Source organism: Rhipicephalus microplus, chromosome 1, assembly GCF_043290135.1.
Source record: "Rhipicephalus microplus isolate Deutch F79 chromosome 1, USDA_Rmic, whole genome shotgun sequence".
NCBI lineage: Eukaryota > Metazoa > Arthropoda > Arachnida > Ixodida > Ixodidae > Rhipicephalus > Rhipicephalus microplus.
In genome coordinates, this window is record NC_134700.1 from 214791351 (window position 1) to 214811047 (window position 19697).

A 19697-nucleotide genomic window follows, 5' to 3' on the forward strand; every position below is an offset into this window, starting at 1 on the left:
TTGATAACGTAGGATGTCTTGGTCCCAGTTTTAAAAAAGGCTAATGAATGCATTTACTGTATAATGCAGATTATAGATCAACGTTTTGTGTGAATAAAATGGCCTTTTAAAGTTCGGGGGTCGACCTATACACAGAATCATAAAGTTGACTTTTCTGAAGGGTCCGACGAATGGTCGACGTCCACGGATTCACTGCTACTCGACGCATCGATCACATTAGCCGCAGAGTCAATGAAGTCGCGGTAGCTGCTATCTCCCTACACGCATGCGCCACTTCCAGGGCCGGACATTTTTCCAATCTGCCGCCATGATCGCAAAACTACAGTATAGCTATAGTGGCTAGAGGAGGAGCCGTCAACAATGGCGCGACCGAGATACTACAGCATTTTTTCATGACGTGTCGCTGACAGCATCATTGTTTCAATATTAGTGCCATTGCATCCGTGCATCTGCTGGGCGAGATCGGCAACAAAACCAGCACTCCCCACATATGGGTATGACAGTACATGTGGCTCGCGAAGAGACATGACATGCGTTTATCGCGCGCTAACAATGACATATGTTTATCTGTCGCGAAAAACTTAACATGAATCTTTCGCTCGCAAAAAATGTGACACTCGTTTTTTGCTTTAGTGAACAGCGTGCCCTAACAGCACTTGCTGACTAGGCAATTCAGAAATTCAGATTTCCCGTGAAGCACCATGGGCATTCCACGGAAAAGATGGCAGCTCCGTGTGGGCTGGCAACACTTCGCGGTGAACCAAACCACATGACCAGCCACATGCGCCCACAAGCACCTTCATGGGTTTTTGCGCTCACACCTGTTCACCATTTCTGCATCTTGCCTCACCTGTGAATAGTGGTGTGCGTGATTTGTGAAGCTGCTTAACAGACATTAAGATGCCATTGCTACACCAGCAACAGTACAGCACTGCTTTCAAGCGGCAAGCGATCCTCTATGAAGAGTGGGAAAGCAACGCTGAAGCAGGGCGGAAGTTTAATGTGACAGAGAAGTTTGTGAGGGTATGGAGAAAACAAAGGACCAAGATATTCGTGTATGCTGCGACATGCCGTTCCTTTCGCAGAGAGAAGTCTGGACTATACCCTACCATTGAGAAAACGGTTCGAGATTGGGTTCACAACCAGAGTACCAAAAGCCTGAATGTTTGCTACGATGATATTGAAGCAAAAGCACGTACTGTCGCGAGAGATATGTGCATCCCGCTAACAAAGTTCAAACCGAGCTTTTTGAGTGAAGTGGCACGACAGGCTAATGATGCCTGGCATGGACTTCCATCCAACATGGTCCGTGCGGTGTTTACCATGTGCGGCATCTCAGTACCACCAGCACCCCTTCCGACGGCGAGCAGCAGCAGTGGCTCACACGATGGCAATGACCGTGACTGCTGCATCCTTCTCTCAAGGGAGGACGAGTTGTAAGCGATGTTTCATGATCAAATAAATGTTTCTCTGCATCACTCTCTTTTCTGAAAGACTTACTGGTGTGCTATGGCCTCAGCATGAGGCTATGTCCGAAGTCAACTTTCTCGTTTTTGCCTAGAAGGAGTTGCAAGTTGGGGGGTCTACTTACAATGAGAGTCAACTTATAATCGGCAATATACGGTATATTTAAGTAGCTCAAAAAGCCCTTAATATTACTTATCCACAACGACCCATTACCAAACATCATCCTGGACTGACAATTTAGTTTGGTGCGCTGTAAAATCCCGAGCAAGTGCCCCGTCTATTTTTTGGCAGATTTCATATATACAGCCTCTTCTCCTCTTCCACCCTTTTCACTGCTTCATTCACAGCTGTTTTCATTCAGCCAACGAAGTCGAATGAAAACAGAAAATACATGCTTATTCAATAAAGCATTTCATTAGAAGCGTGAGTGTCCACTCTTTATTATTAGCAGCTCTTCTGCTGCCATCTTGAACATTGATCTATGACCTAGCAAGGGCTCCCCTCCAAATTTGGTCAAATTATCCTTCACCGTAGAGGGGAGCACTTTCTCAGGATGTTACGGTAACCAGATGTTTACTATATGTCCCCTTCGGGCCCGAGTTATGATGCACTGTCTGGAAATGCATCAAATTTGCATGGCATGACTCCAAGCCCCTCAATATTACATTAAAAAATGAAGAAATGCACTTTTTTCTGTGAGTTTGAGTAATTAACATGAACTAGCATGTAATTAAATATCCAATTACTCTATAATTAGTTACCTTCAATCCTTGGACAAAATAATCAAATATATTAGGCTAAAAACGCATCCACAGTTTGATTTTTGGTTGCACTCATTTGGAACACAAAAAAGGCTTAACATTGGTTGTGAAACGTGCCACTTTGAACGATCGTCAAACATGGTTGTGTCTCTAGCAAAGTGCTCATCTGCAGCAATACGTAGCACAATGAAGCTAAGTGACTGCTGTTTGTCTATTCAGGAAGCCTGCACCAAGGTGCGCACCGAGTTTGAACCCATTCGAACAAACATATTGCGAGTGACATTTCTCTAAATTTGATGTGTACAATTGGACACACCCCCACCAAAGATGATACACTCAAAACCCATTATAACAGAGTTGCATCTTACATAAAAATAAGTTAATTACATTCAAAAATTTGTTATAAAAGTATATTCTTAGCACTATGTGTATTGCAAGACATTTTTATTTACTTTGTTATAACCAATATTTTGTTATATTCAGGTTGATTATATCGAGGTTTGGGTGTATACAAAAAGCCACAGCAAGCTTTTACTAAAGTAATTTTCTGCAGGAATTTCCATTCCACGAATGCTTCTTACCAATGGTCATTCGAGATGGAAAGCCGTGGGGGTTGAAGATGATATCGGGAGTCATGCCACTCTCCGTGAATGGCATATTCTCCACAGGCAACAGCAGGCTGCACACACCTTTCTGACCGTGACGACTGGCAAATTTGTCCCCGATCATTGGATTCCTCTACACAGAATACAGCAGGAACAAACACGAAAATACTTAGGTTAAATACTAAACTTAAATATTAAACAAACATCAACAATAAATGGCTCGGGAATGACTTAACTGCAATACATTTAGCCGAACATTAAAGGGGTAGTGACATAAAATATTGCGGAAGAGATAGCCTTCGGGATCAATTCCCATGGATATGCATATATCATCTGCAAAATATAAACAGTGAAAAGGACTTGGAAGGTCTTATATAAAGTTTGCATGCATGATCAAGCACTTTACCCTGCACCTCACTGCTATGACACCTTCGAAATTGACTTGACGGTGACCGCCCTGCTTCTTTCACATCGCCACACTGCAGTCAATACAATATGTTATTATAACATCATAGTCGTCATTACTCTTTTGTAGCATTTTCTCCAGTAGACTACCATATAAACCGGAATATAAGTCGAGATATTTTCAATAAAACAACGAGCTCCCTCCTATATAAGACAAGTCGTCTCTTGTCTTATATAGCGGTGTCTAGCCGACAATGCACCGCTGTCTGGCAACATGTGGCTTGCATGTGCATGAGAAGCTGGACACGACCATATTCGTATTCAAATCCATAGCAGGTTGGTTTTTTTTTCTCTCTTGTCTCTTTTTTTGTTTGTGATTTGCCTCCGATCTGTTCCAAGTTCTCGCTCCGCTTGACATTGTGTTTCATTTTTAGTAGTCCTTTTTTTCGTTCACTGAATATGAGTAGCGATACGAGAAGGCAGTACTCAGCTGCGTTTAAACTAGAGGTTGTTGAGTTCGCAGAAATGAATGGGAATATGGCTGCTCAGCGCCGCTTTGGTGTAGCAAAAAAAAGCGTGCGCGATTGGAGAGTGCAGAAAGGGAAGCTACAGAAGTGCAATCCTCCGAAAATGTCATTTCGTGGGTGAGGTGCGGTTCATCCGCAGCTGGAAAATACGCTAGGAAACTTTGTGTGGGAAGTTCATGCGTGCTCGCTGCCAGTGACAGTGGATACAATTCGGAAGAAAGCTGTGGAACTCGTTCGAGAAGCTGGGCCCACGAGAGAAAAGTTTCGTGCACCAAACTCTTCGGTGCGTCGATTCATGAGACGCAAAGGATTTTCTTTCCAGTGGCGCACATCCATCTGTGAGAAGTTTCCAGACGTGCTCGCGGACAAGCTAATAAACTTTCAGGGCTTCGTGAACCGGCTTCGAGAGCAGAACAACTACATGATGGGGCAGATTGACAATGCCGATGAGACCCCCATGTGGTTTGACATGCCTTCATCGACCATGATCATGCAGCGTGGCGCCAAGGATATGAAGCTTTTTTCCACTGGCAACGAGCACTCGCGCTTCACTGTCATGCTGGCATGCATGGGAGATGGTAGAAAGCTTCTGCCCTTCATCATTTTCAAACGTAAGATAATGCCGAAGGAAGTGTTCCCGCCCGATGTTGTCGTTTGTGTCAACAGAAAGGGATAGATACATGGACAAGGCCATGATGCTCGAATGGATACAAGTAGTCTGGCATCGTCAGCCAGGTGCACTGCTGCGTCTTTGCAGCATGCTGATGTTACATGCGTTTTGTGGTCTTTTAACCGACGCTGTGAAGCGCATACTGGGCGATGGAAAAATGGACCTCGCCGTGATACCAGCTGGTACGTATGACGCCCACCCTCCAACCGATCAACGTTGTGCTAAACAAGCCGTTCAAGGACCGAGTGAGGCTGGAGTACCAAAAGTGGATGTCCGGCGACAACTCAAAAACACCGGCGGGCCGCCTACAGAGGCCTCCGCTTGCAACTGTTTGTGGCTGGGTGCTTTCCGCCTAGCGTTCCTTGCCAGATTCCATGGTGGAAAGTGCTTTTAAGAAATGTTCCATCAGCAACTCGCTGTATGGCACGGAAGACAACGCACTGTGAGAGGCAGCCAGCGACAAACTCTCGTCTTCAGAAGACAGTGGTGCTTCGCCTGACGAATAAGAACAGTTGTGATGGTGGTTGAGGGGAGCTCCGGCGATGGGTGTACTGTGAGCCCAATTTGCAAATAAATGTCGTTCGGTAATTTTGGGTTGTTTTCCTTTTTTTATTTTTCGGTAGCCTGAACTTGGGGGGTCGACTTATATTCCCACTCGACCTATAGTCCGGTTTATACGATAATCAAATGTCATTATAGTGAACATGAGATGAATGATTTTTTTAGATAGGGGATTTTTCAAAATTCCCCCTTCAAATGTCTATTGGTTTAATGTAAAAGTATATTACCAGTGTGAATTTCAATATACCAAATGTTTCAGAATAATATATCAAATTTTAACCCCCTTATACCTCCACAACACTTAAAAATAACGAAGAGCGATTTTGAAGTTACTCACAGCTATGAAAATAATTCCCTGTTCCGTAGTACCTGTCACAATCATCATCATAAAGACGCCCGCATAATTCTTTATCTGCCTGCCCTATTGAAATGTTGATAGCCATATCGCCGTCATCATCTTCTGGTAACTTGTTTTTCGCATCAGGCTTCGCCCCATTGCCTTCGTTTTTGTCGGGCAGCTTTACTTGTGTGCTTGCCACATGGCTGTTTTCTAGCCTTTTGGTTGGTGGTTGAACGTTAAAGATGAACTCTGCAAGCAGCAGGAAAGGAATGATATGACAGTGAAAAATGAGACGCGAGTGACCTATGGGATGAAGCCGCCAATGATTACCGGTGAATGCTTCACTAATGCTCGAACACTACAATACGCATAGTGCGACGACAAAGCATGCACGAGGGCTTAGCTGACGACTGATAAGATCCATACCACTTGTCGTGTTAAGAGAACGGCAATGACAGCTGTGGGAATTGAGGCTGGCCCGCTGCCTTTAAGCGGGCTTTCCCGCCTTTTCTGCCATTCTCATGTCCCGACATGTCTGCCCTCCGTTGCTGTCTGCCGCGCTGAGAGAGCGGAGTGACGTTTAACTCCCTCACCCGGTAGCGGATGTGGACTGTGGCGCCGCGCGCGGGGACTCGCGAGGGGTTTTCGCGGGCTGCGCCGGGCAGTGGTGGTAACTTAGCGAGAAAGTCGCTAAATTTAGCGCCTTTTCAGTCGTGCTAGCGACAATTTTATCACTTTGGAGTCTTAGCGACTTTTTTGGAGACTTTGAAAAGTTGAAATTGAATGTTTAAAGGACTACTGACAGGAAAAGTTTTGTTTTCGACATTTTTTTACAGTAATCCGTAGCTTTGCGTCTAGTAATGCCAAAATTCAATCGTAAATGTTCTAACGCATCGTATAATTGATGCTAGCATCGTTAATTGAGGACGATTTTGTTTCAGTTCAAAACGCCCGCCTAGATACCATAAGAAACTAGCGCCGCACAGCGGGGCAGTGCCTGAGACTACATGCGCTCAAGCTTCGGTGACGCTGAACGTGCGGTTTCCAAATAGGGTGACCCGAGAGTGGGGAAGAATAGAACGATGTGGGTGCGTTGAGCGTGTTCCCCTCAGGAAAAAGAAGAGCATTCCTGGCGTAAGCAGCGAAAACCACCTTAGAGCAGCCCGACAACAGAGCGAGAGGGGTGACGAACAATAGTCCTCGCCGGGAGCCAGTCGGCGAATTGTACTCACCCCGAAAACGTTCTCGGAATCTCCGATGCCCACAATACTTGCTTGACCTCTGCAACCACGCAAGGGGAGCCTTTGTCTACGTAAAACCACAAAAAATGTCGATTTTACCGGAATACTCGGATGAGCACACACCTTCGCTTTAAAACCAAGTTGAAATATTTTACAGGCAGCACTCACCCCTAATAATCGTTAAGAAGTGCATGCAAGAGTCTCAAACGTCGCAAGCACACCAAGCTTCCAAATTTTGTGTCAGGGGTCCTTTAAAACAGACATAGAATATTAGGAAACTAATGAGAACTGGGGAATGCTCGGAACGAGCTTCAAAAATGAGGCCAGGGCACACAGGATCGAGCTTCTTGAGCCGCTGCGATCTTTAGCGTGCGTGCAATGTGGCCACCTGGCTGTTTTGGGCTGGTTGGTACATGATCGACGAAGCGAAAAAAAAAAACTGCGCGGAACACCGGACAGTGAAAGAGACGGACCAAGCGCTTTTTTTCGCTTCGTTGAAAATACAAGGATGGAGAGGAAGCTACAGGAAAGCTGGCCTTTGCCCCTTCCTCCTGGAATTTCGAATACCTTGTCTATGCAGGCAGCTCGAAAGAAACGATGCCTGCGCTCGTCACTGCTGGAGCCTGGATGTCTCCCCCCCCCCCCTCGCTAATGCACACCCATGCTATGGTGGCTAGCCACCATACCCATGCTAAAAGTTCTGAATGCGCACTTGTGCGCCACGTGCTTCCGCGAGCATCGGCAAGCCTATCTCTCACACCATCCCTCTCGCTCCTCGGGTTCTGAAATCCGGGCATGTTCATGGCCGATTCTGCGGGGGTCTACCCAGCGTACCCCTTCAGAGAACACGAACTCAAACGAAGTGGTTCAACCGGTTCAACCTACAACACGTGGTAGCGTTGCTTCACCATGGCTCACTGAGCCGCAGATCACTCGTTCTGTAGAAAAAACAGCCGCTCAAAAGATTTCGTTCACTCCTGAGCGACACATCTCTATTTCCAGTACACTCAAGGACTAGGTGTAGCGTGCCGACTCGCTCGCTCTAGCTTAATCATGCCTCCAAAGTATGAGCAGCATTATCGAAAAAGTTGGGAATCACTGCCCGAGTTTAAAGGCTGGCTACGTCCTGTGGAGAGCGAAAGAACAAAAGCATCATGCGCCTACTGCATGAGCGAATTCTACGCGAAGCTGTGCGATATCAAGAAGCATGCCGCCACCACCAAGCACAAGAAGTCATCTGAACCATACTCCAGTTCTTCTCGGCAGAAGAAACTGCAGTATTCAGCCGCAACTGAGTCTTCCTGCGGCAGAAGTGAAGCAGCTCTTTGTCTGTTTATATGCGAGCACACTGCATTCCTCACCGCTGACCACCTGACAGAACTCTGCAAGAAACAGTTCATGGACAGCAAAAGTGCAGCAGGCATGCGCATGCACCGGCGCAAATGCACGAAGATCATAGTGAATGTGTTATCTCCGCATTTCGTGGATCTCTTGGTGGCTGACATCGGTGACTCAAAATACAGCCTGATAATCGACGAGGGTACAGATATTTCGATCACTAAGTTACTGGGTGTGGTGGTGCGATACTTCAGTGCTGCTCGGAAGAGCATTGTGACGACGTTTCTTGCGCTTATCGAATTGGACGATGGCACAGCTGTGACAATCGTCAGGGCATTGGAAAACCTCCTCACGCGTATGGGACTTGACAAGAAGCGTCTCCTCGGCATTGGAGTTGACAACGCCTCGGTGAATACGGGTGTCAACAACGGTATTTTCGAGACAATTAAGCGTGAGTGGCAACTCCCGAACTTGATAATGGTAAGGTGTATTTGCCATTCTTTGCAACTCGCACTTTCCCACGCTGTTCAGGGAACGCTTCCCAGGAATGTGGACTTCTTGGTGCGCGAAACCCACATGTGGTTTTCCCATTCTTCAAAGCGTAAAGCCGCGTACAGTCAACTTTACCGTAGCCTCTGCGATGGGGAAGAACCACTATCAATTCCAAGGGTGTGCGATACCAGATGGATATCGTTGGAGCCAGCGGTCGTCAGAGTCCTCGATCAATGGGACATGTTGCTGAAACATTTCGAACAAGCCAGATCAACGGAAGGATGCTACACCGCAGAGCTCCTGTATCAGATGTACTCTGATCCGCTGAATAAGCTTTATCTACTCTACCTTCGACCAATGCTACGAGAAGTTCAGCGTACAAACAAGGCCTACGAGAGGAACGACGCGGATCCCGCAAAGCTTCTTGAAGACCTCACGCTCCTAATTAAGATGGTTTGCAGCAAAGTGCTCATTCCAACGGCGAAGATAGATCCGCTGCGCCAGCCTATCGATGGTCACCTGGACCCCAAGCCATACCTGGGATACGAGTTCGAGAAACTGGCGAGCACGCTACCAGCTGGTCCTGAAGTTGACTTTGTGCGCCAGCGATGCGTTAATTTCACAGTAAAGCTGTCAAATGAGCTCCGGCAACGTCTGCCATCGAACTTCAAGATATTGCAGGGCATGGCACGGCTGTCTGTGGGAGCATGCTTGCGAGTACTCAAGGAGCCTATCACGGAGCTGGCGGAACATTTCGGTGTTCAACCAAACGAGATAGATCTCGTGAACGCGCAGTGGAAGAAGCTGACCCTGGTGGGCTGGGCCAACACCACCGACACCATTGCATTTTGGTCCGAGGCCACTGCGTACCGTGATGCAGCTGGCTCGAACCCGTTTCACGAGGTCGCGCAGCTCGCAGTTGATGTGCTCTCCTTGCCGCACTCAAACGCAGAAGTGGAAAGAGTTTTTAGCCAACTAAGCGTGGTTAAGACAAAACTCAGAAATTCTCTCAGCACTGCCAGCACAAATGCGGTCTTAAGTGTTCGTAGCGGACTTCGCCGTCTTGGAAAGTGCTGCCACACCTATGACCTGCCTGACACAGTGACAAGAAAAGTTGGAACCATGCAAGCGTACTCCTCAGCGTTCGCGCCAAGAAGTAGTGCACGTGCGCAAAGCAGTGGAGAGTCTGCAGACGAGGAGGTGTGGACTGGTGAGGTGGAACTATTGCTTGACATATAGACTTTAGTGACTTGAGTGAAATGTGAAGAACGATCGAAATGAAAGAGCGCCGGCCAAAATGAAAATATTTAAAACATTTCAGATGTTTTAAATCTTGTCATCTTGGCCGGCACTGTTTCAATTTGCTTGTTCTTCATGCTTCTTCCCTACGAGACGATACTTGGTCAAACGATCTTCTTGAGTGCAATGTGTCCAATAAAATAATTTTAGGTTTCACTCGTTCCTAGCATTGTAGTAACATATTACATCAAACGTTAGATAGCAGCTGTGCACGCAGTAGGTTATTGTTGAAAGCTAATTGACGAAGTATGGGCTCTTTGGTGGAATTGCAGTACCTTCATGAGGCAGAAAAAGCGTGCGTGGCGTGCATGCACAAAATTTATGCACACCACGCGTTCCCCTGCTTCGCGGAGAGAGAGAGAGAGAAAACTTAATTTCCGGCAGAGTGCTGCGCTGGGTTCCGACCCATGGGTATGGTGGCTAGATCATGGGGGAAGGAAATAACAGGAGGGAGCATGACGTCACGCACCCAGCCTTGGCAAGCCAACCCGTTTTGAAGCCAACAAAGTCGGCCCTTTTGCCGTGAGATCACGCAATAAACGAGACTTGCCGATACCTCGAAATACGGCGCCCGGTAGCTTTTAATCGAAATGAACTGGTTCGGCGCAGACTGGCCGGCTCACGGAGGTGTTTCAAAGACGGAACAGCGCCGAGAGAACTAAAACCTACCGCGAGCGCTGACGTTTTGGTCACTTGTTGGGCCGACTTGGTGGGCTTCAATCGAGTTGCGCAACGCTCCCTCCTGTCTTTCCTTCCTCCATGTTCCGATCTGTGGTTCAGACCTAGAAGTTTATTCCGCGCAATCCACGTCTCCCGGCAGACCCAGAGTTGCTTGTCCAGACCAAAACTGAACAGCGCAGTCCGACACTAGAAATGATTATTTTATTTTGACTGTTCACTTTATTCACCACAGCAGAAATTTATTTAAATCATTGTTTAAAAATAATCCCTTAACGTGCTTTATCCAGTCGAAAACTAAAAACTCAGGAAAAACGTCATCATCATCATCACTTAGCGACTTTTGGCTGAAATTGACGACTTTTAGGAAGCGTTCTGGCGACTTAGGCCCCCCAAAAGTTACCACCACTGGCGCCGGGAGCGGTCAGATACTCTCCGGGACAGCAAACGGTGAGCACGCTATCTTTTCGTCCGTCGACTCCCGTCAGTCGGGGGCTCGTCGGACTTCGCTGACGGCGCCTCGCGCCCAAGGCGAACGCTCACCCGCTGTTTGCCCCGCTGCGTACGCACGGCCGAAGGGCGGTACGGTGTCCTAGTGCGTGGCCTCGCTACGCCGACCCGTCTCCCTTCGAAGCCAACGCGAGCGCCTTTGCCCTCGCTCGAGCAACCGGGCCTTTGCTCCGGTGTCTCCGTGGATCGGCTTTACCGCGGAGACGTGCTCGTGGCACCCCTGTGTAGTACTTTGTGCCCGTGGCGTGGATAAGCCTACTTGCTTTCCCGCCGCGCCTATTTGCAACGGGCTGTACTGCGTTTGGTGTTGCCACAATAAAGTGTTGCGACTTGAGCAGTATCGTGTTTCCCGCCACGGCGACGGTTGACGCGTGCCCTGCGGCTCGCTAAGACCGGACCCACGCTGGTGGCCGTACTCCTTCGGGATACGTGTACACCACACTGGCGCCCAACGCGGTATCAAAAGCTCTAGCTTTTGATTGCTCTTAGCGAGTCAGTTCGCCTGCGCGATTCGGGCTCGTCGCAACATGGCTGCTTCGCGGGACTTTTGTCCGCTGTCCCTTTTAGCGGATGCCGCGTTGCACACGGAGGCCATTGCCTCTATGAACGGGAACCCTTCTGCACCCGTCCGTGTCGGCACCCCCTATTGCGGTGACGACACGAGGCGCCTAGCCGCTCCCTTTGGAGATGGCGCGTCGCTTCGGAATGGGCCTCTTGCCCTACCCGAACGTTACGCACAAGCGCCTCCGACTGCTAATGCGCCCTTTGGCATGCATGGCAGTTCGTCGGCACAGCGCTCGCAGTCGGTTCCCTGCGGAATTGATGGGGCCCTCGCCGACTTTTGCCCGCTATCAGCCGTGCAACCGACACTTCGACCGCACGCTGAGCAGGCGCCTGAATTGTCGATGGTAGCCGCACCAAGTGCGCCTTTGGTTCGACAACAGGCAAATCCCACAAGGAGCCTATTTTGCTCTGGGAATGGCGCGCAGGGCGGTGGTCTGTTTGAAACCGCCCCACTGATCGAGCTGGGCGACTGCTCGCCTTCGCTCGACCGCGCCGCTAACGCACCAACGGTTTCCTACGAAGCCGGTGCGACGACGCAGACTTTGCTGCAAAACGCCGTGCAGATGATCCAAGCACTCTCGGGAGCTGTGCAAACGCTTTCGGCTGTTCCGAAAAGCGGTCACCCCGCTGTTATGTTGCCTGTGCCAACCTACAGCGGATACGGTGATCAGCTCACCGCCCGAGATTACCTCGACTCTCTGTCACGTTATCAGAGAGCGATGGGTTTGGATGATAAGGTGGTGCTCGAACGTGTTGTTCCAGCTGCACTGACTGACACGGCGGCGAGATGGTATCGGCTTTCCGGTTACCGTGCAGCAAACCTCGAGGAATTTCGTGCGGTCTTTTTGCGCGAATTCCTACCCGCTGACTACGAAAGTAGGATGCGGCGAGAGCTCGAGCTCCGTACACAAGCTCCTGACGAGTCTTTACAGGAGTTTGTACGGGCGATGGATGAACTTATTTCTATCGCTGAGCCCCGAGCCTCGAACGAGGAACGCGTCGAACGGGTGATACGGCAGGCACATCCGACTTTTTCGGCTTACCTGCGCGGCGGCCGCTTCAGTGATTTGGAAGCGTTGGCCGCCGAGGCGAAGCGCATCCAAGGCGACATTCTCGCCGCGCGTGCCTATCGCCCGCCGCCGCCAGCCAGCGACGCCCTTGAGCCGCGCTGCGCTTGGAGAGGGGCCATGACCCTTCCCCAACGGCAACAGCCTCTCCGCGCCGACTTTGCGGCTGCAACCGGCTGTGTGTGGGAGTTGAGCGATCGCGCTCTTGACCCCTTTACGCATGAAAGGCGGGCAGCCTGCGCTGCTCCGCCTGAAACCTCCATACAGGGACGCTTTTCGACCCAACGTAATGTGGGAGGTGCGGCTCGCAGAAACGTATCCTACGATAACGTAGCGAGCCGATCACGACAGCTCGAAGCTGCTCCGTCTGGGAATACAGACCGTGATGGAGTGCGCTGTTACCGCTGCCGTGAAAGAGGGCACATAGCAAGGGAATGCACCGGATCCAGGCCTCCTGCGAGGCAGGGAAACGGGCTTCCGGGTCGTTCGTGAATGCACGACCGACCCAACCTTTGCTCCTTCCCTCTGCGTGCAGGGCAAGCACTTTTCTTGCTGATACGCACGCGCCGTTCATTCCGGTCACCATTGCCGGCCGTGAATTTTCGGCTTTGCTGGACACGGGCGCTAGCGCCTCGTTGTTTGGCGAACAGGTGTTGTCCCACTTGCAGAAGCACTCGGTGCGCTTGCGGGACAGCCGAACGACATTCAACCTTGCGAAAGGCGTGGCCCATTCGGCAGGCGCTGCAAGGTTGACTGTCCGATGGGGAGATCGAATGAGACGCTGCCGTCTTATTCATCTTCCAGGGCTCAATGTTCCAGTGATTCTCGGTCGGGACTTTCTCCTTAAAACCGGTATCGTTGTGGACATTGCGAATGGCGGCTATCGTGATGGCCCATTTTGCCAACTCAAGCCGTTCATCAGCCCGCCGGCGCTTACCGTCGCCTTTGCGGCAGAAGCGTCGGAAACGTGCCCTGCGCAGAGTTCGGGGCCAAGCCCCCGCTCACCGCATTTGCCCTCTCACAGTCCCCTTTGGGAACGAGAGGCGCGGCACGAACCGTGTCGTGCGCCAACTCCGGGGTCGTACCCTGGCGTTCCGCGCTCGTCGGCTCGAAACCCCTGCTTGGATCGACCGGCACGACACGAAGAGGCACTACATCCTTTGGTCGCCTGCGCGACTCAGTTGGATGAAGCACAGAAGGCTCGTCTGTCGACACTGTTATGTCAGTACGACGAGCTCTTCACCGATCAACCTGGCTGCACCGATTTTGTGAGCCATGTGATCGAAACTGGTGACGCGCTTCCTTTGAAGTGTAACCCCAGGCCCGTCAGTCTCGCCAAAAGGCAGATTATCGATGGGTTGCTAGATGATATGCTTGCGGCTGGCATTATTCGCCGCTCGTCTAGCTCCTGGGCGTCTCCAATTGTGCTAGTGCCTAAGAAAGATGGCAGTCATCGCCTGTGCGTCGACTATCGCCGTCTGAATGGAGTGACTCGTAAGGATGCCTATCCGCTCCCCACGATAAACTCCATCGTAGATAACCTGGGTGATGCACGGTACTTTACCACGCTTGACGCCTCTAAAGGTTATCTACAGGTCCGGATGGGTACCCGTGACCAGTGTAAAACTGCGTTCACGTCCCACAGAGGGTTGTTCGAGTTTACTCGTATGCCCTTTGGTCTTTGCAATGCTCCTGCGACGTTTCAAAGACTCATGGACCGCGTCCTCGGGGAAGCAAAGTGGTCTTACTGCATGTGCTACCTCGACGACATCGTGATTTATTCACGAACCTTCGAAGAGCACTTGGCCCATGTTGCCGATGTACTCGAGAGGGTGAGGACCGCCGGGATGACACTTAACCCCGCTAAGGTCCAATTAGCGCAGACCCGTGTTCAGTTGCTCGGGTTTACGCTGGGCGAAGGCTCCATAGAGCCGGATCGGGAGAAACTTCGAGCTATTCTCGAATTTCCCGTGCCCAAGGACGTACGTGGCCTTCGCCGCTTTCTAGGAATGGTCAACTTTTACCGTTCCTTCATTCCGTCCTGTGCCCGACTGCAGGCGCCCTTGAGCAAACTCTTGGGTAAGTCTGCCGAGTGGCAATGGGGACTTGAGCAGCAGGAGGCGTTTTGCCGACTGTCTAACGCCATAGCGGAGACAGCGCAGCTCAAGCTCCCAGACCTGACCAGACCGTTCGTTGTACAGACTGATGCGAGCGATCTGGGTTTAGGAGCTGTTCTCCTACAGGAATACGATGGCGTGTTGCAGCCGTTGGCCTTTGCCAGCCGCTCCTTGGTCTCTGCGGAGAAAAATTATTCCGTGACCGAAAAGGAGTGCCTCGCCATCGTGTTTGCACTGCGGAAGTTTGACGTCTATCTTGATGGGACGAAATTCGTAGTGCAAACGGATCACAGTGCGCTCAGCTGGCTGATGCGGCTTCGTGAGCCTGCCGGCAGGCTGGCGCGCTGGGCTCTCCTGATACAGCACTATGACTTTTCGGTGCAGTATCGAAAGGGGAGCACCAACGTGGTAGCTGACGCGCTATCTCGTGCCCCACTGTCGGCCGAGGACCTTGATCCCGGTGCGACCGCCGCTAGCGGTGCCTTAGCACTTGCAAGCGTCGGGGGCGAAACAGCAGCTTCGCCGCCGTTCGGCGTGAAGGGTGAGTCCCCATGCGGACAAACCTTGGCTGCTAACCAGGTAAGCGGCGCACCGCGAAGCGGCCGAGCGGGGGAGCTCTCCGAAGGCCACGAGGCCGAGAGCGAACCCGTAACGCCGACTCAAGCGGTTGTTGCTGCGGTCCTGAGTGGGCGCGATACCAGACTCCCCCATTTTGGGAGAATGGGCATCGCTTTCAGCAGAAAAGAGCTTCTGAAGGCCCAGCAAAGTGACCCGTTTTGTCGCGAAATATGCGACGGTCTCAGAGAGATGGAGCGCCGTGACGCTGCTTGTCCTGCAGCGGGCGCCGATAACGACTGTCTCGACGAGACGGAGCGCCGTGACGCTGCTTGCCCTGCAGCGGGCGTGAATAGGGGACTCGAACCAGCGTGTGTCGCTGAGTCCCCGGCGGATTCATATTTGCTGGACCATGACGGGCTCCTGCTGAAGTATATAGCCACTGACGACGAGTCCATAGACCCGTTTAAGGTGGTTATGCCCAAAAGTCTGAGAGCCGCACTGTTGCGATCCTCTCACGACGAACCCATGGCTGGTCACCTGAGTGGCTCGAAGGTTTTTGCAAAACTGAGCCGCGTTGTGACCTGGCCCGGCATGAAGCGAGACATTTTTCGCTACTGCCGTTCTTGCCGCGTCTGTCAAACGGTGAAATCAAGGGGTGGCAAACCGCCCGGTCTGATGAAACCGATTGTCAGTGAGCGTCCGTGGCAAGTGGCCACCTGCGATCTAATGGGACCATTTCCCAGAAGTAAGCAGGGGTTCATTCACCTGATGGTAGTCGCTGATCACTTTTCGAAATGGGTGGAACTTTTCCCACTTCGGAAGGTGACAGCGCGAGCGGTGCTTGAGAAGCTGCAGGAAGTGTTTTGCCGGTTCGGCTTCCCGGAAAGGCTCATCACTGACAATGCTTCGTATTTCACCGCTCGGGTGTTTGGTGTCACGTGCCGTTCCCTCGGAATTGATCACTGCACCACTTCACCCTACCATCCCCAGTCCAATTTGACGGAGCGCGTCAATCGTACGCTCAAACCGATGTTGGCGGCCTTTGCCGAAAGTCAAAGGGACTGGGCAGACCATTTGAGTGAGCTCGCGTTCGCTATTCGAACATCCGAGAGTCGCTCAACTGGTTTCTCGCCCGCCTTCTTGAATTTTGGAAGGGAGTTGGCAAATCCGGTGACCAGCGTCACTCAATGCCAGCTCGAGGACGAGGAGGCGCCGGCAGACTGCTCTGCTTATGCGTCGGCACTTCGGGACAGGCTTTGTCGAGCTTTCTGCAAAGCAAGGCAAAGTTTGGCATCGGCCAGGGCTCAGCAGAAGGCCCAATATGACCGCAAGCATCGCGACCTAGTTTTTGAGGTGGGCGATCTTGTCCTGAAGCGCAACCACGCCCTTAGCGATGCCAGTAAGGGGTTCTCAACCTCGCTCGCTCCTAAGTGGCTTGGTCCGTACCGAGTGGAGAAAGCTTGCACTCCACTCGCGTACTTGCTGAAAGATCCCCAGACGGGAAAACTCAGCCGTGCCCATATCGCAGACCTGAAACCCTTTGTATCACGGTCTGACGAGCTCGCGCCAGAGCCCTGCGGCACTGCGCGCCAGCAACGGGGCACACCCGGAGCGGCGGACCGCATTCGGACCCCGCGCCGGTATAATCTGAGGAAGCGGTCACCTTTGTGATCTCGCGCCGGACGGCGGACTTCTCCGCAACCGAAGGCCCTCAGTTTAGTCTAGCCTCAGTATAGGTTAGCTTCTTTACGGCCTTTTCTCGTAAAGAAGTTGACCCCGCCCTGTCTGCTGCCAGTGTTTCTTTTTTTTGAAGTGTTCATGTGTATTTTATGTTTCTTTTGTCTAATATTAAGTGTTATTTGTGTTTTATGTTTTTTTCGCCAGAGGTTGAGTGTCGTTTTGCTCTGTTTTTACTTTTTTTTTCCGTATTCGTTTCGTCTACCGCGAAGGGAGCTGTGTGTGACCTTGTGTGTCGGTGCTTGCCGGGAGGGAGAGAGACGAAGGACGCTTTGCGCCTACGCTCGCGCAGCCGTCGGCGGTGTGTGTGCGTGCGTGTGTGAGTGCGTGACGCTTCGGTGCGAGCCCGCGAGGAGTGCGTCATAGCTTCCCCTCCATCGACGCGGACACTGGAGGTGCTGGGGGGTCATTGACCCACTGACATCAGACCATCCGGCTGTGCTCTGCTCTTGGCTGTCGCCGAAGAAGCCGAGCTGCCTTCCCACCATGGCTCCTGCGCGAGGCCAGCTGAAAGCAGCTATATGCTGCCGGCCAACGCCAGGGCGCCTCGCAGCCAATTTTGGTTCGGCCTCCCTGACCACCGGAGAGGCCCGGCTTCCCGCAACGTCCAGCTCCCTCATCGAGCCAGAAATGCGGGGCCTCCGAAGCACAGCCGAGGCAGCGTTCGTCGGACTCGCTGCTTAACAAGACCAGCAACGAGCCATCAGTGAGACCCCCCTTCCGGTACCTCTGACCTCGCACTCGGGCATCGCACCCAGCGGACACTGTCACGCCTTTACCGCCCCTCCGCGCACTGGACGCTATCCCCCTTTCAGCACCACGAACACTAGTGCCACGTTTCTGTGCTCCCTTCCGCAGTTATCTGTATAGTGTCATGTGTTTATTTTGTTATTTATGTTTTTGTTCCTCACTTGTAATCTTTTTCTTTAGCAGCAGTAACAGGGCTGGACTGAGGTTAGCTGTCGCTCATAGCAGTGTCATTTTAACTGCATGGGTGACGCCCGGCTGCCTTTTGCAGACCGGTAAAGGGCAAATTTAGGAGAGGGGGATGTGGGAATTGAGGCTGGCCCGCTGCCTTTAAGCGGGCTTTCCCGCCTTTTCTGCCATTCTCATGTCCCGACATGTCTGCCCTCCGTTGCTGTCTGCCGCGCTGAGAGAGCGGAGTGACGTTTAACTCCCTCACCCGGTAGCGGATGTGGACTGTGGCGCCGCGCGCGGGGACTCGCGAGGGGTTTTCGCGGGCTGCGCCGGGAGCGGTCAGATACTCTCCGGGACAGCAAACGGTGAGCACGCTATCTTTTCGTCCGTCGACTCCCGTCAGTCGGGGGCTCGTCGGACTTCGCTGACGGCGCCTCGCGCCCAAGGCGAACGCTCACCCGCTGTTTGCCCCGCTGCGTACGCACGGCCGAAGGGCGGTACGGTGTCCTAGTGCGTGGCCTCGCTACGCCGACCCGTCTCCCTTCGAAGCCAACGCGAGCGCCTTTGCCCTCGCTCGAGCAACCGGGCCTTTGCTCCGGTGTCTCCGTGGATCGGCTTTACCGCGGAGACGTGCTCGTGGCACCCCTGTGTAGTACTTTGTGCCCGTGGCGTGGATAAGCCTACTTGCTTTCCCGCCGCGCCTATTTGCAACGGGCTGTACTGCGTTTGGTGTTGCCACAATAAAGTGTTGCGACTTGAGCAGTATCGTGTTTCCCGCCACGGCGACGGTTGACGCGTGCCCTGCGGCTCGCTAAGACCGGACCCACGCTGGTGGCCGTACTCCTTCGGGATACGTGTACACCACACAGCGAAGACGACCTAGAAACAGTACGTGCAAATCAACATGAAGATTCTGTAGAACTCGCTCTCTGGTTTCGTGCCGACCGGTTGTGACCCCGCGATTTCCAATGACAGCACAGCTCTAGCCGACTGGCTCGCCCTACGCCATCTCCTGCCGCCGACAAAAGCTCTCGCTGAGTGGTGCCCCGTCGTCGAACTCCTGCAACCGTGTACATCTTTCCTATCTTCTCCTTGCTTCTGGGTGTTGCTGCCCTGCGCTACGTTCTCTCCTTCCCCCTCTCTATCTCTATACCTTTCATCCTATCCTTTTAATCTCTCCTTACCCCCATCCCTCATGAGCTACTGTTGAGGTGTCGCACCCTGATGCACCCAGTTACAGGGCTCACTTTTCTTTTTAAGAATCACATAAGAATTATATAAGATTCTGAATTTAACGCTGATGCTTTGCAGTTGCTAAGAAGAATGCGCACGCTTAAGAGTTCATCTTTTAGCGATCGAGCTGCCCACATCAGGATAGATCGCTATTTTTTCAAATGAGTGTGCACTGGTTCTGTATTATTTCTTGTTTGTTTTTTCACGCTTACTAGAGCATAACGCAGTCACGAATATACACACAGCACATGTAGGCAATTCACATGGTTGCATTTACGATTTTTGCACCCTACAATACTTCCACTACAAGGAATTTTGAAAATAAGGAATGACTTTCAGCGGTCCCTTGAGGTACATTATATTGAGATTTGACTGTACTTCTCCGTGGCTGCTCGTGAGTCCTAGGCCACACCGCACGCGTTGAAGGTATTGTGTTGGCTACACTCCTTTTCCATTTTGTATTTGGAAGGACTCCTTGATATGGACTGTGTGGAAGTGCGTCCCAGTTTTGTGTCCTGACATGATCAAGTATTGCACACGCTAGGTGGTGATAGTTGCACCTAGCGACTTGTCATGTTTTCAGCTCTCTCCAACTGACACTGAGACTGG

The 19697-nt window shown here is 51.6% G+C and overlaps 1 protein-coding gene across 1 annotated transcript in view; it reads right to left on the reverse strand.

Moving 5' to 3' along the window:
- Positions 1-19697, reverse strand: part of Polr1B (RNA polymerase I subunit Rpl135) — a 65215-nt gene that overhangs the window by 4977 nt on the left and 40541 nt on the right. The window contains exon 22 of the mRNA XM_075891283.1: positions 2810-2966. Coding sequence (XP_075747398.1) covers positions 2810-2966 — 157 coding nt within the window. The remainder of the gene's footprint in view (positions 1-2809; positions 2967-19697) is intronic.